Below are 25930 nucleotides of genomic sequence, written 5' to 3' on the forward strand. Positions count from 1 at the left end.
GTGTGTGGACCCTGTGTGTAGGTAGATCTCTGGTGTACTCACCGCACAGTGTGCTAATAGTATTTCTGAAGAAACAGGTAGGATATGTAGAATTCCTGTTAAGATCTTCCTTCAAGCTGTGGATTTGGGGGGCAAAGTTTTAAAACAGCACTGTGTGTAACTAACTGGCAGGTAAGAGATCTCTAGCAAAAAGCAGTTGTAGTTAAATTGAAGCTTAACTTTTAGCTTCAACTGGTTCGCGTAAGATTGAAAGTAGAGACCTGGCAATGAATAGTTCATCCTACAAAACCTTGAACAAATGGTAATTCCACAACCATGGTCTTAGCCATCCATGAAGTTTGGATTATTTAACAAAATTATAGCATTTAATAAAAACCTGGGGTTTACGATTTTTATTAAATATACCAGAGTTAGCATCAGTTAACAATCAGATTAACATTTAAGCTGTTTAAATGATTAGTGGTTAATATCATAATTTTTTCCCATTTTTAAGTAAAATATACATTATATGACTTTATTATAACACTTTAGGAATTTGCCACCAGCCTTTGAAGAAAGTATAGTTAAAAAAAAATCAGTAAATGCAGTGCCTGCTATAGAAGGAAGGATTTGTCACATTTCCCAGAAAATGAACACTCGTGACAACTTGGAATGGTGAGAGAGGAGGTTTTGTTCATGTTCCCCATGGCTCTCAGCAAGGATCACAGAAACTCTGAGTCTGACAGAATGTGATAAACACCATCAAGGGTAATACAGTACCTAAAAGCTGCATCTTCTATGAACTGGTAATGTCAAACACCATTTTCTTGATGAATACTCAGCATAATTATGTTGTGTTATTTTCTGTTTTCTTTCAAATAAAGTTGAAAATTTTCATTGTTATGAACATTTATTGGAAATAAATACTGAACTTTTTTTTTTTCATTCATCCAGATCTGACAAGAAAAACATATTTTCTTGTTTTTTTAAAAAGATTTTTAAAAAATTGAGAAACAAATGTTCAGATATTTAGTAATTGAGTTTTGCTGGTGGCTATATGAAGCCAACTTTTTCCTATTCTTGCTTAAATGTTTTTGAAAATTTCAATTAATTTTGAGGTCCATTACTTGAAAGTGTTAGCATGTATGAATTTGCATGTAATATTAAATAAGAAATATATTTACCAATGTAAAAATAAATGGCAAATCTGCTGGTTTCTTATAAAATAATAACTAGTGCAATCATACTAATGCTTATGCAGATTACAGTAACAATTGCAGGAGGATACTTAGACAATTAGTATAAACTAACATAGAAATGGCAAACATTCCAATAGATCATAGATCATAGAATGGTTAGAGTTGGAAGGGACCTCAAAGATCATCGAGTTCCAACCCCCCTGCCATGGGCAGGGACACCTCCCACTAGAGCAGGTTGCTCAAGGCCACATCCAGCCTGGCCTTGAACGCTTCCAGGAATGGAGCATCCACAATTTCCCTGGACAACTTGTTCCAGTACCACACTGCCCTCACAGTAAAGAGTTTCTGCCTAAGACCTAATGTAAATCTCCCCTCTTTCAGATTAAAATCATTACCCCTCATCTTATTGCTGCACTCCCTGATAAAGAGTCCCTCCCCACCTCTCCTGTAGGCCCCCTTGGGGTACTGGAAGACTGCTATAAGGTCTTCCGAGAGCCTTCTCCAGGCTTAACAACTCCAACTCTCTCAGCCTGTCTTCACAGGGGAGGTGCTCCAGCACCCTGATCACGTTTGTGGCCCTCCACTAGACTCAGTTTGACAGGTCAATGTCTTTTTTATATCTGGGGACCCCAGAGCTGTACACAGTACTCCAGTGGAGTCTCACAAGAGCAGAGTAGAGTGGCAGAAGCACCTCCCTTGACCTGCTGGTCACTCTCCTTTTGATGCAGCCCAGGGTGCAGTTGGCTTTCTGGGCTGCAAGTGCACACTGACGGCTCATGTTAAGCTTCTCATCCACCAGTACCCCCAAGTCCTCCTCAGAGCTGGTCTCAATCCCCTCACCACCTCAATATTTTTCTTTATGACTATTTAAAAGAGAAGTGTCTCCAGAGTTTTAATCAGGTATAACTTTGATTTACTGTGGTTTTAATATGATTAGTACTATAATTATACCTTCTCCCTATATATAGCAACATATAAAAAAAACTAGTAAGCACATTCATACATACTATTGCATTAATTAAATACTAAGAAGCTTAAATAGAAAGTGGTTTTAGCTGCATTTAACTCTACTTCATTTTTGCAGGACCTCATAGAATGTACTGAGGTCATAAAGCTGCTACTGCTTTTAGAACATTGAAATTTTTGGGTTTTATTTACAGAAGTAAAAAAGTGGTTTTCTAGGAGCTGGATTCATAAAGGATCATGACTAAAAAGGACTCAAGGTGTCAACATACTCAGATCTTCAAGTTAGGCATTTACAAAGGGAATTGAAATTAAAAATAGGACTTAGATAGAATTTCCTCTATCTACAGTAGAGAAAATTAGATGCAGGACAATGGGATTCACAATAATCATAGAGTGACTGGGGGTAACAGCCCCTAAAATGCGAAAGGCATACCCAAGACTGCTATTTGCCTCTTCTCCCCTTCTCCCATATACCCCAGTCTAAAGCACGTAACTTAAAGATCAAATTTCTGCAAACCAGGAATTTAGAAACTCCATCTCCTGCACTTAATATATTTGAGCTAAAATAGAATCATAGATTCATTTGGGTTGGAAAAGAGCTTTAATATCATTGAGTCCAACCATAATATAGTATTTTTCTTTACTTGATAGTTAAGTGTTGCTGCCTGTCAAATGCCCACATAATCAGGTAGTGCTTAGGGCATTTGCTGTGGACAAGGAAGATTTGGTTCTAGGACAATACACGTAAACAATTTTTCTGGAAGCTCTCTGGCCATGAAGCTGTAGAAAAAGATTAGCGTGATACATGATAAGCACATGTACCATTACACATAGCAGAAACTGCTATTCTGAGGGGAAATAGGTGTCCAGGACTTTTGGACAGTATAGGGCTAATTCATTCCATGTTACAGTTCCTTCCTGGGAATAAAAGAGAAATATTTGGAAAGATGCAACCACTCAGTTTCCACTTTTTTCACAGTCACCTAGAGCCTGTTCTGGCACTGCACAGGCAGTTTGCAGAGTCATCTGACCACACTCCCTGCCATCTGTATGATTTCCTAATGCCAAGCAGTACTGCATACAGCCAGCTATGCTGGCTCTACTCCCTCTGAGGATTCCTGCACTAAAAGGGGAGTAGAGCAGAGTGATTTCAGATGCTGTGTGGCTGTTGCAGTGATACAGAAAAAGGACTAATGGGAGACTAGATTTTTTCCATAACCGTAGGTTAAAAACAAGGGGCTGGTTGATGACTTCCGTTGCTGAAACATGACTTCATCCTTCCCTGTTCGGAACACTCTCTTTTCTAGGACTTGAAATTTTCTTCTTCAAGTCCTTTATGCTAGCTGCATCGCAACCAGGTTACTGTGCCGTGGCTGGACTCACCGCTTTACCTTTCAGGAGGAAATTTAAATGAATCACAGTTGTCGATGCATTTGAAGATTTTAAAAAAATATTATACTATTCATTATATTTGAAATAATTTGTTACCCTGCTTTTGAAATCTACCTATTATTAATGTCTAAAAAGTCAGTCATTTCAATACCTTTAAAAGGTTTGTTTGTTGGGGTTTTTTTTGTATTCACCATATATAACAATTGCACTGTTTTTCTAATGTAAAGCTTATATTATGCTTGTATCAAAGAGACATATGCTTATGTCAAAGAGACAGCTCGACAGTCCTTACAAGCATCCCTTTGTACAAAAACTGTTCTATGACTGCTATGATCACACTGCTGATCACTGGTGATGCTGACAACAGAAGGGTTTCCTGACTCTCATGTTTGTGCAATAACTACTGGCTTTCTTTACTTGTGTTGGTTAAAAAGCTTAGACATGAAATTAACTACGTTCTTGTGAGTGTAGAACAGAAAAATATTTAATAAATCACATTGTGATTTATATTTTGTTGCCCAAAGCAACTTGCTGTCTGCACCATATAAAGGTTTAGGCATTTTCTCCTTTTCCTGCTGAGGGTGCCTAGCTAAGCAGTACAGAAACTAGTGGAAATCTTCCAGAAATCTCCTTCTTCCCAGTAGATCGCAGACAAATCCTGAAAAACTTTTAATGCTAAACTTCTTGTAAAGCAGTACAGGCTGTAAAACATACTGCTTTTTTTTTTGGCCTCAGTCTTCACTGACAATCTCTCTCCCCACATCTCTTCAGTGGATGGACAGCAAGGCAGGGACAGGGGGAGCAAAGTCCCTTCCACTGTAGGAGAAGATCAGGTTTAAAACCACCTAAGGAACCTGCACATATAGAAGTCTATGGGACCTGAGAAGACGCAGCCCAGAGTCCTGAGGGAATGGGCTGATGTAGTTCCCAAGGCACTCTCCATGATATTTCAGAAGTCATGGCATTCAGGAGAAGTCCCCAGTGACTGGAAAAAAGGAAACACTGCAGGGTAGGAAGGAGGACCCTGGGAAGTACGGACCCGTCAGCCTCATGTCTGTGCCTGGGAAGATCAAGGAACAGATCCTCCTAGAAGCTGTGCTAAGGCACATGAAGGACAGGGACGTGATTCAAGACAGCCAGTGTGGCTTCATCAAGGGCAAGTCTTTCCTGACCAACCTTGTGGCCTTCTATGATGGAGTGACTACATCAGTTGGCATGCTGTCTATCTGGATTTCTGTAAGGCCTTTGAAATAGTCCCCCACAACATTCTTTTCTCCAAGTTGGAGAGATACAGATTTGATGGGTGGACTGTTCAGTGGATTCGGAGGAATTGGTTGGATGGTCGCCTCCAGAAGGTAGTGGTCAATGGCTCAATATCCGGATGGAGATTAGTGACAAGTGATATACCTCAAGGGTCAGTACTGGGACAAGTACTGTTCAGTATCTTCATCAATGACATAGACAGTGGGATCAAGCCCACCCTTAGCAAGTTTGCAGGTGATACTAAGCTGAGTAGTGAGGTATATACACCTGAGGGACAGGATGCCATCCAGAGGGACCTGGACAAGCTCAAATAGGAGGCCCATGTGAACTTCATGAGGTTCAACAAGGCCAAGTGCAAGGTCCTGCATGTGGTCTGGGGCAACCCCCAGTATCAATACAGGCTGGGGGATGAAGGGATTGAGAGCAGACCTGCCAAGAAGGATTTGGCGGACTGCTGGATGAAAAGCTGGACAGGAACCAGCAATGTGTACTTGCATCCCAGAAGGCCAACTATACCCTGGGCTGTATCAAAAGAAGTGTGGCCATCAGGTTGAGGAAAGTGATTCTACCCCTCTATTCCACTCTTGTGAGAACCTGCCTGGAGTACTGCGTCCAGCTCTGGAGTCCTCAGCACAAGAAGGACATGGACCTGTTGGAGTGAGTCCAGAGGAGGGCCACGAAGATGATCAGAGGGCTGGAGCAACTCTCCTCTGAAGACAGGCTGAGAGAGTTGGGGTTGTTCAGCCTGGAGAAGGGAAGGCTCTGGGGAAACCTTATTGTGGCCTTCCAGTACTTAAAGGGAGCTTATATGGAAGATGAGGACAAACTTTTTAGCAGGGTCTGTTGTGATAGTACAAAGGATGATGATTTTAAACTAAAAGAGAGTAGATTCAGATTAGATACAAGGAAGACATTTTTTACGCTGAGGGTGGTGAAGCACTGGAACAGGTTGCACAGAGCAGTGGCCAATGCCCAATCTCTGGAAACGTTCAGTATCACGTTGGACGGGACTCCGAGCAACTAGATCTGGTTGAATATGTCAGGGGAGTTGGCCTAGATGACCTTTAAAGATCCCCTCCTTCCCAAACTATTCTGTGATTTTAAACCAGTCTTTTTTTTTTTTTTTAAAGTCAGTAAAGAGTTTAGTTAGTAACTGCACAAGCCACGCATGTATAATTTGGCTGTCCCTTGAATTAAATTATGATAATAATAATAATTTAGTTACTGTTGCCAAAATGTCTTAACCTGTTGAATTAACATAGTAATATCATTTTGTACTTGTTAAAGTACCTTTCATTTGGGGAGCTCTAAGCGCTTTGCACTCTGAGTATTGTTGCTACTAGACTCTGCATTGAAAATGCAAGTTCTGAAGAACTTGCTTCTACAGATTAAAAATAATGAGAACTTGACCTGCAAATCACTATGAAAATAAGGCACTTAAGGAATAATAGATAAGGAAAGAGAAGGGTGTCTCATTGTGTTGGTATTGTTATTGCTACACTATACTCCTGTCTTAAGTGGAATTAAAGAAAAATACCAGTACAGTTTACTAATTTAATGCCAGCCATTATGTTATTTTTTTTGTACTTTAGAATATAAGTCACAGTATAGACAACAAATAAAAATGACATTGGGAGCCTTAACTCCTATGTAAGAATAATGCAAAACTATCAGAAAATTTTCTAGGTTATGCAATTGCTGTTCATGTGAAATTGTACTATGTCCATTGGAAAAATCTGTGACCATACAGCTAATTATTAACTTCCATGCACATTTAATTCACAAGTCTTTAAAAAGAGAAAAAGTGGGGTCCACTTCTTTAAGACGGAACCAGATAGAGCTATAAATTGCCTGTAACATTAACTTCTTGCAAGCATTCTCTGCTTGATAAGATATAAAAGAAAATTAGCATATTCTTCCTCCCCTGAAGTCTAATTCAAATTATTTTAGAACTAGTTTAACTTCTGACAGCTGAAATGCATACATTAGCTAGCTAGAGCCATCTGCAAGGCAAACACATTCTTACCTCATATGCTTCTAATTGGAACGTGTTGTCTTTCAGGCACCATCAGATGCTATGCTATGACTGGTAATGAATTCTGGAATCATGTACATTCCTAACATTTTATAATCCACATGGATTAAGGACAGGCTTTTGTGAATTTCAGTTGCTTTCACATGTTGGTTTTGAGTCAAAATGATATTTTTGGGTAGCACCCCAATTATATAAAGAGTTAATAATCCCAAACCAGGGATTATTTTAGGGAGACTGGAATTATATAGGATTCTTTAAAGTATTATTTTTCACTTTTCATTACACAAGATCGTCATCTATATTTTTATGTCAATATCTAGCATCCCTTATTTTATACAGATAATACAGTGAGGCTATATGAGATTTCCCTTATGAATTACATTCTCCAGCCCAGAAACAGCAGAGTACATTATATGATTAACATTTTAAGACTCTTTTTTTAAGGCCGAGTAAAAAGGATTTTAAATAATTTGTTTTTAATGCTTGTATCAATATCAAATGACTTACCATGATCTTTTTATTGGTGGCATTTACTTTTTTTGCTTCTCCGTCTTGTTTGAGGATAAAAGATTAGCTGTAGAGTGTATTTTAAGTGATTGCCTGATTACATTTTAATGCCTTACCAGAAATGTAGAAATATTTTAACGAAATGTTGAAAATGTTTGATAGAAAATGAAATAGATTATTATTAAGTTAAAATTATATCTAGTGAAAAGTCAGAATATAATTACTGCGGTTTTCTCATCCTAAAACCAAACTGCAAATTTAAATAAACCATCACTAATACGGTATCATAATGGTATGTATCACTTGTAAAACATCAATCTAGAAATCATGGGGACAGTTTAATTTCACTTGTAAATTAGTAGTGAGGTGTCCAGGGCATGAAGACGAAGGAGTCTTTCCAGATTTTGTAAACTAGATGGGACATTAAAAAATGTGGCTGAGGGAAGGCAGCATTGCTGATGGTTACCAGAGGAGCATCTGGTTAGGATATGCTGTAGTACTGAGGTCTAGGATAGTCTTCAAACTCAGGACCTGCCTAATTAAGCACACACAGGATACTGACTGCTGCTAAAATACTAAAGGAAGTCCTAACATATATATCTGAAATGTCAAACAGTCTTGTGGGACATTTTCAGTAGTGACATTTTTAGTGTATCATGTGCAATCCTGAATCGAGCACACTTTCCCACCCAAGGATTAGTGTATAAAGGCCTTATACCTCTGAGAGCCCTTAGGAAGGCAGGTCCAGGCAGGCTGAGCCAGGACCTCAACAGCTTTCTTCTTCACAGACACAATGAGCAAACTGAGCTTCATAAGCCACTTTTCTGTTCCTGTTCTTGAACACAGCTGAGGGAATTGTCAGGTGTTTTCAAGGAAGTGGTCAGTAAAATAGCTTTGTGCTCTTAACACAGACCTTCTTTTTTCTAGGCCAAGCTGAAAGGCACCCAGTACCTGCCACTGCTACCCAGTACTGCTATCAAGTACCTCTGTGGCAGTGGCTACTTTGCTGTCTCTTGCTTATATGCTACTCTACACCTTCATGGTTGGTTTCTTGCAAGTACCAACCATTCTCTGGCTCTGGAATCTGTTATAGATAACTTCTATATTGGGACTCTAAAGTCACTTTGAAAAGATCTTGAGGTTTTATATCGAGTGCTACAAAGTGTTTCATACACTTCTTTGACTTTTACTTATATTTATGTTTGCCACACTTTTCCTCAAAGGCTGAAAAATGAATTCACAGATTCTTACCTGGATATAAGTTCAGAGTTTTAGGGGGTTATGTCATGCCTAAGTGGATCAACTGATTGAAGTGCAAGAGCAGCTCCAAAGGGCAAACATTAATGAAAAAGAATAGCACATAATCTTTTCTCCTTTGGGAAGGTTTAGCAGTCACAGGTCAAGCAAAATACCTTAAGAAAGCTGGCAATATTCAGAAATGTTTTAACGAAGAAGAAAAGGAAAATCAGTGTCTACCATCAGATGCCCTTGGTCAATTCCCAAGGACTCGCATGGGACACCTGTGCATTAGAGGACAAAAGCTGACCTTAAAGATGTAGAGAGTGCCCTGTGCAGCACTCAAAGGGCAAGGAAAGCCATTTAGTATCCTCCACAAATATCTCCTGCTGAGAGCCTTTCCTTGGGAAGTGAGCCCTGAGCTTTTTGTTCTACGGTGTCAATCTGCTGACTTGCCCAGAAGTATTCCTCAGATCAAATTTGTCAGCTTTTTAAGAATAAATGTTCTCCAGCATGTGTCAGAGATGAAGTTTGTCCTGTAGGATCTGTCTGTAATAAAATAATTCTAGTGAAATCACAGTATGGAATTATGCAATTTTTAAAATAAAAAATCACTCTGTAAAAATATAATCAAGTGAAAAGTGAAATGTCTAAATTAAAAATTACATTTTACAGTTAAACTTCCACAGTGTAACACTGGAAAGTACTTTCAAATAGGATTACCCCTTAATGCCTTACCGGAAATGTAGAATTATTTCAATGAAAGAAAATGTTCGATAGAAAATGAAATAATTATTATTAAGTTATTTTTCACTTAACTTATTTTAAAATAAGTTATTTTATTAGGTTCATTTTGACAGATGTATTTTCCAGGATTACATCACAGCAACAAAGATATCCTATCATGTCTAAAGCACTGAAGGCTTAGTTTACTTTCAGTCATAGGGTAAAGAAATTTAATTAAATCTAAAATTTGGACTTGCTTGTGCCACTAGAACTTCTGAAAACTCATTTCAGAAATTCCATTAGAATACCTGTTACAGTAATGGGCAACATTTTTAAGACAAAAATCCAGTTGCAGATATATATGAGAAGCTAGATATTTACAATGATGGCTCCCATTTATTTTGCTGGGATCTAGATTACTGCTGATGTCCATCACAAATAAGTGTATTTAAACTTTATCGGGCTTTGGCTCCTAACATAAGAAATCCTAAAGAACCTATCTTTGAGAAAGATGATCTTCAGTTCTGTATCAGGTCCCTTTAGAAGGAAGGCCTCATGTTGGGAATACCAAATTGAGGCACCCAGAATTAGGAAGTACTTTTTGAAATTTTAATTTAAACCTTTACCTGTAAAAAATCAGATTTTAGACTTTAAAATTTAAATAATAATACAAATATTAAATTCTGAATATCTATTTCTGACAGTAAGATGACTCATACTGGATTAATACAACTTGTGATTCTTTCCTTGGTACTCTTCTGAACTTTACCATTACAGGACTGCAACAACCACGGATTTCAAGAGGTAGGAGGAAAGATACCCCATTAAAGTTTGAACTGGTACCCAAAGGGAGAATGGTTGCATTGATTTAAAATACCAGAGAGAGAAAAAAAAACTATAATTAATTCTTCCAGACAATTACAGATAAGTATAGAAAGGAACAGAAATGGACACAAATGTGGGCCAAGTTCTTCCAGCATTGTACTGCCTCTTGTTATTATAGGGAAACCATGATGTTCTACTCAGAACTTTCTGCTCAGAACTTTTGACCATTATTTAAAGATCCACTTTTTCTAGTTCTCAACCCGTTAAGTCTTGCGCGACAACTTCACAGAATCACTCATATGAGAGATGCTCTGGTCCCTTAATCATCTTAGTGGCCCTTTGTTGGACTTTCTCTAGTAGCTCTGCATCTCTGTCGTACAGGGAAGCCCAGAACTGGACGTAGCACTCCCAGTACTGAGTAGAGGGGAAGGATCACCTCCCTTGACCTGCTGGTCACGCTCTGCCTTATGCAGCCCAGGATAGCATTAGCCTTCTTGATGCAACAGTGCATCGCTGGGTCATATTCAACTTGGTATCCACCAGGACCCCCAGGTTCTTTTCTACAGCTTTGCAGCACATATTGAGGCATGCGTCTGTTGCTAGGTGCAAGACTTCACACTCCTTGTTGAACCTTATGAGGTTCCTTTCAGTCCATTTTTCCAGCCTGTCAAGGTCCTACTGGACGGCAGTCCAACCCTTTGGTATATCAGCCACTCGTCACAGTTTTTTCCTCTGCAACATGCTGAGGGTGTGCTCTGCCCCATCATTCAGATCATTACTGAGGATGATGAACAGGATAGAACCCAGTTTTGACCCCTGGGGTACCACTAGTTACGTGCCAGGTAGACCTTGTGCCACTGGTCAAAACTCTCTGAGATTGGCTTTTCAGACAGTTTTAAATCCACATCACTGTCTACTATTACTGTCTGTCTTATGACGTTCTGCTAAATAAAATGTGTCTCTATGGAGAGCTTATTGTCTTGCTCCACATCTAGCCCAGGGGAATCCACAGCTTATCTTGTCTCCTTTTGCAGAATCACAGATGGCAGGGTTTGGAAGGGACCTGTGGAAATTATCTACCCCATGCCTTCTTTCAGCATCTGCCTGGGTGCGGGGCTGAACACCAGCAGAATGCTCTTGATGTCCTACTTCCATCTTGTGTGTCTGCCTGTGACTCCCCTTGTACAGATCTGGATTCCCCAGAGGGCACTGTGCAGCCCACAGTTACGAAGTGGTCAGAATTGCCAAGGATAAAAGATGCTGAAAACACATCTACAAAAGCAACACTACACACCATCAAGACAGTTACTTGTCCCATGATAGCTACAATAACTACTCTTCCTCCCAGAGGTTCATGTTGTCAGCAGTGCTTTTCTCTAAAAATTGCAAAATAAACCCAAACTCTGCTTCTTCATCATCCTTTTTCATCTCAATATCAGTAATGGTGGTAATGCTGTTGTTGACATATGGTAAATATTTCAGGTGTGTATGTAGTGTATTAGTTAAGGCTTGGCCAGTAAAGAGTTTCTGCCTAAGACCTAATGTAAATCTCCCCTCTTTCAGATTAAAATCATTACCCCTCATCTTATTGCTGCACTCCCTGATAAAGAGTCCCTCCCCACCTCTCCTGTAGGCCCCCTTGGGGTACTGGAAGACTGCTATAAGGTCTTCCTAGAGCCTTCTCCAGGCTGAACAACTCCAACTCTCTCAGCCTGTCTTCACAGGGGAGGTGCTCCAGCACCCTGATCACGTTTGTGGCCCTCCACTAGACTCAGTTTGACAGGTCAATGTCTTTTTTATATCTGGGGACCCCAGAGCTGTACACAGTACTCCAGTGGAGTCTCACAAGAGCAGAGTAGAGTGGCAGAAGCACCTCCCTTGACCTGCTGGTCACTCTCCTTTTGATGCAGCCCAGGGTGCAGTTGGCTTTCTGGGCTGCAAGTGCACACTGACGGCTCATGTTAAGCTTCTCATCCACCAGTACCCCCAAGTCCTCCTCAGAGCTGGTCTCAATCCCCTCACCACCTCAATATTTTTCTTTATGACTATTTAAAAGAGAAGTGTCTCCAGAGTTTTAATCAGGTATAACTTTGATTTACTGTGGTTTTAATATGATTAGTACTATAATTATACCTTCTCCCTATATATAGCAACATATAAAAAAAACTAGTAAGCACATTCATACATACTATTGCATTAATTAAATACTAAGAAGCTTAAATAGAAAGTGGTTTTAGCTGCATTTAACTCTACTTCATTTTTGCAGGACCTCATAGAATGTACTGAGGTCATAAAGCTGCTACTGCTTTTAGAACATTGAAATTTTTGGGTTTTATTTACAGAAGTAAAAAAGTGGTTTTCTAGGAGCTGGATTCATAAAGGATCATGACTAAAAAGGACTCAAGGTGTCAACATACTCAGATCTTCAAGTTAGGCATTTACAAAGGGAATTGAAATTAAAAATAGGACTTAGATAGAATTTCCTCTATCTACAGTAGAGAAAATTAGATGCAGGACAATGGGATTCACAATAATCATAGAGTGACTGGGGGTAACAGCCCCTAAAATGCGAAAGGCATACCCAAGACTGCTATTTGCCTCTTCTCCCCTTCTCCCATATACCCCAGTCTAAAGCACGTAACTTAAAGATCAAATTTCTGCAAACCAGGAATTTAGAAACTCCATCTCCTGCACTTAATATATTTGAGCTAAAATAGAATCATAGATTCATTTGGGTTGGAAAAGAGCTTTAATATCATTGAGTCCAACCATAATATAGTATTTTTCTTTACTTGATAGTTAAGTGTTGCTGCCTGTCAAATGCCCACATAATCAGGTAGTGCTTAGGGCATTTGCTGTGGACAAGGAAGATTTGGTTCTAGGACAATACACGTAAACAATTTTTCTGGAAGCTCTCTGGCCATGAAGCTGTAGAAAAAGATTAGCGTGATACATGATAAGCACATGTACCATTACACATAGCAGAAACTGCTATTCTGAGGGGAAATAGGTGTCCAGGACTTTTGGACAGTATAGGGCTAATTCATTCCATGTTACAGTTCCTTCCTGGGAATAAAAGAGAAATATTTGGAAAGATGCAACCACTCAGTTTCCACTTTTTTCACAGTCACCTAGAGCCTGTTCTGGCACTGCACAGGCAGTTTGCAGAGTCATCTGACCACACTCCCTGCCATCTGTATGATTTCCTAATGCCAAGCAGTACTGCATACAGCCAGCTATGCTGGCTCTACTCCCTCTGAGGATTCCTGCACTAAAAGGGGAGTAGAGCAGAGTGATTTCAGATGCTGTGTGGCTGTTGCAGTGATACAGAAAAAGGACTAATGGGAGACTAGATTTTTTCCATAACCGTAGGTTAAAAACAAGGGGCTGGTTGATGACTTCCGTTGCTGAAACATGACTTCATCCTTCCCTGTTCGGAACACTCTCTTTTCTAGGACTTGAAATTTTCTTCTTCAAGTCCTTTATGCTAGCTGCATCGCAACCAGGTTACTGTGCCGTGGCTGGACTCACCGCTTTACCTTTCAGGAGGAAATTTAAATGAATCACAGTTGTCGATGCATTTGAAGATTTTAAAAAAATATTATACTATTCATTATATTTGAAATAATTTGTTACCCTGCTTTTGAAATCTACCTATTATTAATGTCTAAAAAGTCAGTCATTTCAATACCTTTAAAAGGTTTGTTTGTTGGGGTTTTTTTTGTATTCACCATATATAACAATTGCACTGTTTTTCTAATGTAAAGCTTATATTATGCTTGTATCAAAGAGACATATGCTTATGTCAAAGAGACAGCTCGACAGTCCTTACAAGCATCCCTTTGTACAAAAACTGTTCTATGACTGCTATGATCACACTGCTGATCACTGGTGATGCTGACAACAGAAGGGTTTCCTGACTCTCATGTTTGTGCAATAACTACTGGCTTTCTTTACTTGTGTTGGTTAAAAAGCTTAGACATGAAATTAACTACGTTCTTGTGAGTGTAGAACAGAAAAATATTTAATAAATCACATTGTGATTTATATTTTGTTGCCCAAAGCAACTTGCTGTCTGCACCATATAAAGGTTTAGGCATTTTCTCCTTTTCCTGCTGAGGGTGCCTAGCTAAGCAGTACAGAAACTAGTGGAAATCTTCCAGAAATCTCCTTCTTCCCAGTAGATCGCAGACAAATCCTGAAAAACTTTTAATGCTAAACTTCTTGTAAAGCAGTACAGGCTGTAAAACATACTGCTTTTTTTTTTGGCCTCAGTCTTCACTGACAATCTCTCTCCCCACATCTCTTCAGTGGATGGACAGCAAGGCAGGGACAGGGGGAGCAAAGTCCCTTCCACTGTAGGAGAAGATCAGGTTTAAAACCACCTAAGGAACCTGCACATATAGAAGTCTATGGGACCTGAGAAGACGCAGCCCAGAGTCCTGAGGGAATGGGCTGATGTAGTTCCCAAGGCACTCTCCATGATATTTCAGAAGTCATGGCATTCAGGAGAAGTCCCCAGTGACTGGAAAAAAGGAAACACTGCAGGGTAGGAAGGAGGACCCTGGGAAGTACGGACCCGTCAGCCTCATGTCTGTGCCTGGGAAGATCAAGGAACAGATCCTCCTAGAAGCTGTGCTAAGGCACATGAAGGACAGGGACGTGATTCAAGACAGCCAGTGTGGCTTCATCAAGGGCAAGTCTTTCCTGACCAACCTTGTGGCCTTCTATGATGGAGTGACTACATCAGTTGGCATGCTGTCTATCTGGATTTCTGTAAGGCCTTTGAAATAGTCCCCCACAACATTCTTTTCTCCAAGTTGGAGAGATACAGATTTGATGGGTGGACTGTTCAGTGGATTCGGAGGAATTGGTTGGATGGTCGCCTCCAGAAGGTAGTGGTCAATGGCTCAATATCCGGATGGAGATTAGTGACAAGTGATATACCTCAAGGGTCAGTACTGGGACAAGTACTGTTCAGTATCTTCATCAATGACATAGACAGTGGGATCAAGCCCACCCTTAGCAAGTTTGCAGGTGATACTAAGCTGAGTAGTGAGGTATATACACCTGAGGGACAGGATGCCATCCAGAGGGTAGTCCCCCACAACATTCTTTTCTCCAAGTTGGAGAGATACAGATTTGATGGGTGGACTGTTCAGTGGATTCGGAGGAATTGGTTGGATGGTCGCCTCCAGAAGGTAGTGGTCAATGGCTCAATATCCGGATGGAGATTAGTGACAAGTGATATACCTCAAGGGTCAGTACTGGGACAAGTACTGTTCAGTATCTTCATCAATGACATAGACAGTGGGATCAAGCCCACCCTTAGCAAGTTTGCAGGTGATACTAAGCTGAGTAGTGAGGTATATACACCTGAGGGACAGGATGCCATCCAGAGGGACCTGGACAAGCTCAAATAGGAGGCCCATGTGAACTTCATGAGGTTCAACAAGGCCAAGTGCAAGGTCCTGCATGTGGTCTGGGGCAACCCCCAGTATCAATACAGGCTGGGGGATGAAGGGATTGAGAGCAGACCTGCCAAGAAGGATTTGGCGGACTGCTGGATGAAAAGCTGGACAGGAACCAGCAATGTGTACTTGCATCCCAGAAGGCCAACTATACCCTGGGCTGTATCAAAAGAAGTGTGGCCATCAGGTTGAGGAAAGTGATTCTACCCCTCTATTCCACTCTTGTGAGAACCTGCCTGGAGTACTGCGTCCAGCTCTGGAGTCCTCAGCACAAGAAGGACATGGACCTGTTGGAGTGAGTCCAGAGGAGGGCCACGAAGATGATCAGAGGGCTGGAGCAACTCTCCTCTGAAGACAGGCTGAGAGAGTTGGGGTTGTTCAGCCTGGAGAAGGGAAGGCTCTGGGGAAACCTTATTGTGGCCTTCCAGTACTTAAAGGGAGCTTATATGGAAGATGAGGACAAACTTTTTAGCAGGGTCTGTTGTGATAGTACAAAGGATGATGATTTTAAACTAAAAGAGAGTAGATTCAGATTAGATACAAGGAAGACATTTTTTACGCTGAGGGTGGTGAAGCACTGGAACAGGTTGCACAGAGCAGTGGCCAATGCCCAATCTCTGGAAACGTTCAGTATCACGTTGGACGGGACTCCGAGCAACTAGATCTGGTTGAATATGTCAGGGGAGTTGGCCTAGATGACCTTTAAAGATCCCCTCCTTCCCAAACTATTCTGTGATTTTAAACCAGTCTTTTTTTTTTTTTTTAAAGTCAGTAAAGAGTTTAGTTAGTAACTGCACAAGCCACGCATGTATAATTTGGCTGTCCCTTGAATTAAATTATGATAATAATAATAATTTAGTTACTGTTGCCAAAATGTCTTAACCTGTTGAATTAACATAGTAATATCATTTTGTACTTGTTAAAGTACCTTTCATTTGGGGAGCTCTAAGCGCTTTGCACTCTGAGTATTGTTGCTACTAGACTCTGCATTGAAAATGCAAGTTCTGAAGAACTTGCTTCTACAGATTAAAAATAATGAGAACTTGACCTGCAAATCACTATGAAAATAAGGCACTTAAGGAATAATAGATAAGGAAAGAGAAGGGTGTCTCATTGTGTTGGTATTGTTATTGCTACACTATACTCCTGTCTTAAGTGGAATTAAAGAAAAATACCAGTACAGTTTACTAATTTAATGCCAGCCATTATGTTATTTTTTTTGTACTTTAGAATATAAGTCACAGTATAGACAACAAATAAAAATGACATTGGGAGCCTTAACTCCTATGTAAGAATAATGCAAAACTATCAGAAAATTTTCTAGGTTATGCAATTGCTGTTCATGTGAAATTGTACTATGTCCATTGGAAAAATCTGTGACCATACAGCTAATTATTAACTTCCATGCACATTTAATTCACAAGTCTTTAAAAAGAGAAAAAGTGGGGTCCACTTCTTTAAGACGGAACCAGATAGAGCTATAAATTGCCTGTAACATTAACTTCTTGCAAGCATTCTCTGCTTGATAAGATATAAAAGAAAATTAGCATATTCTTCCTCCCCTGAAGTCTAATTCAAATTATTTTAGAACTAGTTTAACTTCTGACAGCTGAAATGCATACATTAGCTAGCTAGAGCCATCTGCAAGGCAAACACATTCTTACCTCATATGCTTCTAATTGGAACGTGTTGTCTTTCAGGCACCATCAGATGCTATGCTATGACTGGTAATGAATTCTGGAATCATGTACATTCCTAACATTTTATAATCCACATGGATTAAGGACAGGCTTTTGTGAATTTCAGTTGCTTTCACATGTTGGTTTTGAGTCAAAATGATATTTTTGGGTAGCACCCCAATTATATAAAGAGTTAATAATCCCAAACCAGGGATTATTTTAGGGAGACTGGAATTATATAGGATTCTTTAAAGTATTATTTTTCACTTTTCATTACACAAGATCGTCATCTATATTTTTATGTCAATATCTAGCATCCCTTATTTTATACAGATAATACAGTGAGGCTATATGAGATTTCCCTTATGAATTACATTCTCCAGCCCAGAAACAGCAGAGTACATTATATGATTAACATTTTAAGACTCTTTTTTTAAGGCCGAGTAAAAAGGATTTTAAATAATTTGTTTTTAATGCTTGTATCAATATCAAATGACTTACCATGATCTTTTTATTGGTGGCATTTACTTTTTTTGCTTCTCCGTCTTGTTTGAGGATAAAAGATTAGCTGTAGAGTGTATTTTAAGTGATTGCCTGATTACATTTTAATGCCTTACCAGAAATGTAGAAATATTTTAACGAAATGTTGAAAATGTTTGATAGAAAATGAAATAGATTATTATTAAGTTAAAATTATATCTAGTGAAAAGTCAGAATATAATTACTGCGGTTTTCTCATCCTAAAACCAAACTGCAAATTTAAATAAACCATCACTAATACGGTATCATAATGGTATGTATCACTTGTAAAACATCAATCTAGAAATCATGGGGACAGTTTAATTTCACTTGTAAATTAGTAGTGAGGTGTCCAGGGCATGAAGACGAAGGAGTCTTTCCAGATTTTGTAAACTAGATGGGACATTAAAAAATGTGGCTGAGGGAAGGCAGCATTGCTGATGGTTACCAGAGGAGCATCTGGTTAGGATATGCTGTAGTACTGAGGTCTAGGATAGTCTTCAAACTCAGGACCTGCCTAATTAAGCACACACAGGATACTGACTGCTGCTAAAATACTAAAGGAAGTCCTAACATATATATCTGAAATGTCAAACAGTCTTGTGGGACATTTTCAGTAGTGACATTTTTAGTGTATCATGTGCAATCCTGAATCGAGCACACTTTCCCACCCAAGGATTAGTGTATAAAGGCCTTATACCTCTGAGAGCCCTTAGGAAGGCAGGTCCAGGCAGGCTGAGCCAGGACCTCAACAGCTTTCTTCTTCACAGACACAATGAGCAAACTGAGCTTCATAAGCCACTTTTCTGTTCCTGTTCTTGAACACAGCTGAGGGAATTGTCAGGTGTTTTCAAGGAAGTGGTCAGTAAAATAGCTTTGTGCTCTTAACACAGACCTTCTTTTTTCTAGGCCAAGCTGAAAGGCACCCAGTACCTGCCACTGCTACCCAGTACTGCTATCAAGTACCTCTGTGGCAGTGGCTACTTTGCTGTCTCTTGCTTATATGCTACTCTACACCTTCATGGTTGGTTTCTTGCAAGTACCAACCATTCTCTGGCTCTGGAATCTGTTATAGATAACTTCTATATTGGGACTCTAAAGTCACTTTGAAAAGATCTTGAGGTTTTATATCGAGTGCTACAAAGTGTTTCATACACTTCTTTGACTTTTACTTATATTTATGTTTGCCACACTTTTCCTCAAAGGCTGAAAAATGAATTCACAGATTCTTACCTGGATATAAGTTCAGAGTTTTAGGGGGTTATGTCATGCCTAAGTGGATCAACTGATTGAAGTGCAAGAGCAGCTCCAAAGGGCAAACATTAATGAAAAAGAATAGCACATAATCTTTTCTCCTTTGGGAAGGTTTAGCAGTCACAGGTCAAGCAAAATACCTTAAGAAAGCTGGCAATATTCAGAAATGTTTTAACGAAGAAGAAAAGGAAAATCAGTGTCTACCATCAGATGCCCTTGGTCAATTCCCAAGGACTCGCATGGGACACCTGTGCATTAGAGGACAAAAGCTGACCTTAAAGATGTAGAGAGTGCCCTGTGCAGCACTCAAAGGGCAAGGAAAGCCATTTAGTATCCTCCACAAATATCTCCTGCTGAGAGCCTTTCCTTGGGAAGTGAGCCCTGAGCTTTTTGTTCTACGGTGTCAATCTGCTGACTTGCCCAGAAGTATTCCTCAGATCAAATTTGTCAGCTTTTTAAGAATAAATGTTCTCCAGCATGTGTCAGAGATGAAGTTTGTCCTGTAGGATCTGTCTGTAATAAAATAATTCTAGTGAAATCACAGTATGGAATTATGCAATTTTTAAAATAAAAAATCACTCTGTAAAAATATAATCAAGTGAAAAGTGAAATGTCTAAATTAAAAATTACATTTTACAGTTAAACTTCCACAGTGTAACACTGGAAAGTACTTTCAAATAGGATTACCCCTTAATGCCTTACCGGAAATGTAGAATTATTTCAATGAAAGAAAATGTTCGATAGAAAATGAAATAATTATTATTAAGTTATTTTTCACTTAACTTATTTTAAAATAAGTTATTTTATTAGGTTCATTTTGACAGATGTATTTTCCAGGATTACATCACAGCAACAAAGATATCCTATCATGTCTAAAGCACTGAAGGCTTAGTTTACTTTCAGTCATAGGGTAAAGAAATTTAATTAAATCTAAAATTTGGACTTGCTTGTGCCACTAGAACTTCTGAAAACTCATTTCAGAAATTCCATTAGAATACCTGTTACAGTAATGGGCAACATTTTTAAGACAAAAATCCAGTTGCAGATATATATGAGAAGCTAGATATTTACAATGATGGCTCCCATTTATTTTGCTGGGATCTAGATTACTGCTGATGTCCATCACAAATAAGTGTATTTAAACTTTATCGGGCTTTGGCTCCTAACATAAGAAATCCTAAAGAACCTATCTTTGAGAAAGATGATCTTCAGTTCTGTATCAGGTCCCTTTAGAAGGAAGGCCTCATGTTGGGAATACCAAATTGAGGCACCCAGAATTAGGAAGTACTTTTTGAAATTTTAATTTAAACCTTTACCTGTAAAAAATCAGATTTTAGACTTTAAAATTTAAATAATAATACAAATATTAAATTCTGAATATCTATTTCTGACAGTAAGATGACTCATACTGGATTAATACAACTTGTGATTCTTTCCTTGGTACTCTTCTGAACTTTACCATTACAGGACTGCAACAACCACGGATTTCAAGAGGTAGGAGGAAAGATACCCCATTAAAGTTTGAACTGGTACCCAAAGGGAGAATGGTTGCATTGATTTAAAATACCAGAGAGAGAAAAAAAAACTATAATTAATTCTTCCAGACAATTACAGATAAGTATAGAAAGGAACAGAAATGGACACAAATGTGGGCCAAGTTCTTCCAGCATTGTACTGCCTCTTGTTATTATAGGGAAACCATGATGTTCTACTCAGAACTTTCTGCTCAGAACTTTTGACCATTATTTAAAGATCCACTTTTTCTAGTTCTCAACCCGTTAAGTCTTGCGCGACAACTTCACAGAATCACTCATATGAGAGATGCTCTGGTCCCTTAATCATCTTAGTGGCCCTTTGTTGGACTTTCTCTAGTAGCTCTGCATCTCTGTCGTACAGGGAAGCCCAGAACTGGACGTAGCACTCCCAGTACTGAGTAGAGGGGAAGGATCACCTCCCTTGACCTGCTGGTCACGCTCTGCCTTATGCAGCCCAGGATAGCATTAGCCTTCTTGATGCAACAGTGCATCGCTGGGTCATATTCAACTTGGTATCCACCAGGACCCCCAGGTTCTTTTCTACAGCTTTGCAGCACATATTGAGGCATGCGTCTGTTGCTAGGTGCAAGACTTCACACTCCTTGTTGAACCTTATGAGGTTCCTTTCAGTCCATTTTTCCAGCCTGTCAAGGTCCTACTGGACGGCAGTCCAACCCTTTGGTATATCAGCCACTCGTCACAGTTTTTTCCTCTGCAACATGCTGAGGGTGTGCTCTGCCCCATCATTCAGATCATTACTGAGGATGATGAACAGGATAGAACCCAGTTTTGACCCCTGGGGTACCACTAGTTACGTGCCAGGTAGACCTTGTGCCACTGGTCAAAACTCTCTGAGATTGGCTTTTCAGACAGTTTTAAATCCACATCACTGTCTACTATTACTGTCTGTCTTATGACGTTCTGCTAAATAAAATGTGTCTCTATGGAGAGCTTATTGTCTTGCTCCACATCTAGCCCAGGGGAATCCACAGCTTATCTTGTCTCCTTTTGCAGAATCACAGATGGCAGGGTTTGGAAGGGACCTGTGGAAATTATCTACCCCATGCCTTCTTTCAGCATCTGCCTGGGTGCGGGGCTGAACACCAGCAGAATGCTCTTGATGTCCTACTTCCATCTTGTGTGTCTGCCTGTGACTCCCCTTGTACAGATCTGGATTCCCCAGAGGGCACTGTGCAGCCCACAGTTACGAAGTGGTCAGAATTGCCAAGGATAAAAGATGCTGAAAACACATCTACAAAAGCAACACTACACACCATCAAGACAGTTACTTGTCCCATGATAGCTACAATAACTACTCTTCCTCCCAGAGGTTCATGTTGTCAGCAGTGCTTTTCTCTAAAAATTGCAAAATAAACCCAAACTCTGCTTCTTCATCATCCTTTTTCATCTCAATATCAGTAATGGTGGTAATGCTGTTGTTGACATATGGTAAATATTTCAGGTGTGTATGTAGTGTATTAGTTAAGGCTTGGCTTAGATCTCAGCTTCTGTGGGCAGGCACACAGCTCTGAAAGAATCCGCTGTGCTTCACAGCAGCTGCTCCCCGTGCAGCCGTTGCTTGGGAATTTTTTGGTTATTTTTTAAAAATTGTGTGAGGGAAGCAAGACGACTGGACCTTTGGCAGGTAGGAGAGCTACAAACATACCCACTGCTTGGCAAGAAACTCATACCCTTTGGAGTGCACACAAAGTCCCTTTGCCCATCAAAGCCAAACTCACTCTTGTCCTGGATTTATGTTGCCTTCAACAGTTAATTGGCCTAGATTAACAGTATAAGCACTGAGTATTCCTCATTATCAGAATGTGTTAAGATCCACGCCTTGCCCCAAGACGATTTCTGAGAAAGTACTGAAACAAACAGAATGATGCTAGTATGAAAAGAGTTAATCACAGTAGTAAAAAATTCAACAATCCCTAGCTGCCCCCAAGCAGAGATAGACGAGAATAGACGAGATAACAAACAAGACATTGATTGAAGAAAATATTAAAATTTAATTCCACCAAGCAAAATCTAGTGAAACGACTCCAAAATATTACAAACAACTCATATTTTATTGCAAAAAATTAATACTATTCCAGATAAGAAAGACAAGCTTGCAGAACAGGATCAATTTAATCAGAAAATTGCTTACAAAGGACTTGCTCTTGCTCCCACAGATAGCAACAGCATTTTACAGGCAGACTTCAAGGAAAACCAAATTTGAACCTTTGAATTGTTATTGTTTTTTACAAAAGTATTTATCTCAAAAAAGCAATAAAGGACAAAATGTGCCTCCACTCTACGCCATTTAGGTGTTTTCCTGTGGAGGATGTCTCTCAGAGTTACATCAGTCTCCATTATGTACATTTGTAATCTTTTAAAAACTAATTATCCCCTTGAATTAATAACAATCAATATGAAATAAAACAAGAAACACTTAATTGTTTAGGCCTCAAAGAAAGGTTGAGTTACACAGTCAGAAATATCATACAAGATTGTCACTCCTACTAAATTTAGGAAAGCATAGTCACCCTCAGTCATCAGTTCTTGCTGTAAATGTATAAAAGAGGCCAATATTACATTGGATATTTTACTCTCCTTTGTTGCCTTTTTCAGAATAAAACCATGGTAACATGCTATCAAAAATTATGTAAGTAACTCTTTCTTATATAATTAGTTAGTACCTATATTATGTTTCTTATGTCTTGATATATTTTTGAATATTTACTTAAGGATATTGCTTTAGCAGATATCCTAGTTAAATAATTTTAAATGACATTATCACTGGAATTTCAGACTATGTCAGCTAATTTAAATTAATTTTTCATGACATCTTTTTATTTTAGTATTTTCTGGAAGAAGCAATTTTGGCTTAACAGGTGAATCAGTCCCTCTCTGCTGACAGGAGCAGTAAATTCATAAGATCAGAGAGACAAGCAAAAATTGCAGTTAGAATCCAGTCCTTGCACAGATGAGAAAAATGTTTTAAATTATTGATTATATTTGAGCATACAAATCTACACATCTGCATGTAGCAAAACATGAGCCTATGACCCAGCTTTTAAAAGACTTCTTTCTATCAACAGAAAGAGGGAAATTCAGCAAGTGCTTTACTACAGCCTTAAAGCTTTTAAAACATTATGCCTAATGCCACTAGTAATAGAGCAAATCACCTTTTGGTACAGACAACGTAACTAGATATACTCTAATTACAGAAAATGCATTTCTGTCACAACCATGACCACGTGGTGATGGTGAATTTCAATTATTATATCCCCTTAAATTTGCATATATTAAAAAAGATGGCAAAAGTTATTAAGTCCAATCAGTGTAGTTAGACTTCTAATTTTTACTTTACACATATATTCACAAAGAGATTATTTTATGCAGCCTGCAAGAAAACTAAATATTAGTAGCTGATTTACTCCTGTTTTTCAGACTAAGTGAAAGTTTCTGGTCTTGGTCACTTTATAGCCTATAAGAGACTGACCATGTTGGCCCTGCTCCAGTAAAGAAGCAGAAGAACATGCTTAATAAACCCCCTGGATTCATTCTATTCTATCACATTTGGCAGATGGCACCTTCCACAACACATTTCTCCTTGTTCTCTGCTAGAACAGGGGAGTACACCACCTACTGAAAAACCACAGGTCTCCCACACAAATCCTGATACCAGAGGGACTACATACATACACTCACATGCTTTTCTAGATGAAACCACAGTGTACTTTGCAGAGTGATGCCCTTAGAAATAAGAACTTCATTGTACCTTCCTGAAAAGTAAGCCCCTGAACTATCTAGTACCATTCTTCAGCACCTGACTCCTGCAACAGTTTGTGATACCCTTTTAATGGTTTAATAGGTGCTCTTTCACTTTCATTTGAAAACACTGTGTAAAGCAGCACGTATGGACAGATTGCTGAACTGGCTGCAGTTTGGAACTGTAGCTCAGCAATCTATATATAGAATAACTATAAAGTGCTTTAGAATTGTTTCACATGAAAGGTGCAAATAAATACCGGGTCCTCTTATGTGGTCTCCCTGGAGACACATAGTCCTGGTGAGCCCACACTTGAGAGCATCCTAAAATTGTTACAAAAATTTAATAATGATACTGATTTTTTACACTGGAGAATGCTCCTTCCTCCAATATTTACTGGGGTTAGCGTCTCACAGCATTGTAGCCAGCAGGCCTGCTGCTTGCCCTTCATTAGCTGTCTTGCTGGATCCAAACATGCTCATCTGGATGAGTAAAAAAAGGTACAGTGCTACTCCGGGAATCTGCACAAAAATGGCCCCTTTAATGTGCAGATCTTAGGGTTGTTAGTTGATTCCTTCTGATTGCCGTTTGCTGAAAAGATGAACTGTCAGCACACTGTGCAGTATCATTTCTCTTTTTTGGTTAATAGGCTCAAAATTTCAGGCACTGAGTATAGCACATCTCCACAGCTGAATGCTGACAGGTCTACCAATAGTCAACATTTTCCAGGATTTGGATTATAATATTCAAATAGCTCTAATGAATATCTATATAATGCAGCACTGCACTGCTTATGATCTGTTCCCAAAACATCTGACTATAAATGGGAAGCATCTTTATTGCTTTTATGTATGAGGAACTGAAGCACCAATGAGTGAGCAAACTGTGTCAACATAGAGTCAAACCCCAGAATGACTCCATGGATCATATTCCGTTGTAGTACACAGAAATCCCCTAAGAACAAGTAGTATTCTATTTCTACACAGTAGTTATTTTATACATTGGGGGTAAATCCTGCTCCCAGCAAAATCAAGGCAAAACCCCCACTGAATGAAATATGATCTGGATTTCACTTTTTTGGAACCAAACTTGAGTACTTTATCACACATATCAGAAGTATCAAATAGCCTCACAGCTTGATGACAATTCATTGTCTATTACAATTCTGAATCATAAAAATGCAATACCAAACAGATATTTTATCTTCTTCAAGTTTTTTCTATTCACATTATTGTGGCTCATAGGACTACTGTTTTCCTTAGCCATGACTACTACACACTAAAAAGGGAAAAAGAAGTAACAAAGAAAACAGAACACAATAAATCCTATTACCCAGTTGACTGAATAAATGTAGATTATCACCATGTCCATATCAAACCGCCATCCACGGCTGTCGTCCTCAAAGTCCATGTAGTCCATCCTGTGAGCAGCATGTGGGAAATGCCTCCTTGTTACAGTATCTGAGCGTCTTTGAAAACCTGCTGAAAAACAGAGTAGGAGATAGAAGTCTTTACAAAAGCAACCACACTGAGTTAAAAAAAAAAAAAAAAAAAAAAGGGCAAACCGTCCTTCCCCGGGTTTTTT

The 25930-nt window shown here is 39.2% G+C and overlaps 1 protein-coding gene across 3 annotated transcripts in view; it reads right to left on the reverse strand.

Moving 5' to 3' along the window:
• Window positions 1-22639: 22639 nt before the first annotated feature.
• Window positions 22640-25930, reverse strand: part of RNF180 (ring finger protein 180) — an 81955-nt gene continuing 78664 nt past the window's right edge. For 2 of the 3 annotated variants that reach the window (XM_014964826.1, XM_014964824.1), the window contains exon 7: window positions 22640-25827. In XM_014964826.1, the coding sequence (XP_014820312.1) occupies window positions 25625-25827 (203 nt within the window). In that variant the 3' untranslated portion in view covers window positions 22640-25624. The remainder of the gene's footprint in view (window positions 25828-25930) is intronic. The other variant, XM_014964825.1, reaches the window with a different exon arrangement.

Source organism: Calidris pugnax, unplaced genomic scaffold, assembly GCF_001431845.1.
Source record: "Calidris pugnax isolate Ruff unplaced genomic scaffold, ASM143184v1 scaffold273, whole genome shotgun sequence".
Lineage (NCBI taxonomy): Eukaryota > Metazoa > Chordata > Aves > Charadriiformes > Scolopacidae > Calidris > Calidris pugnax.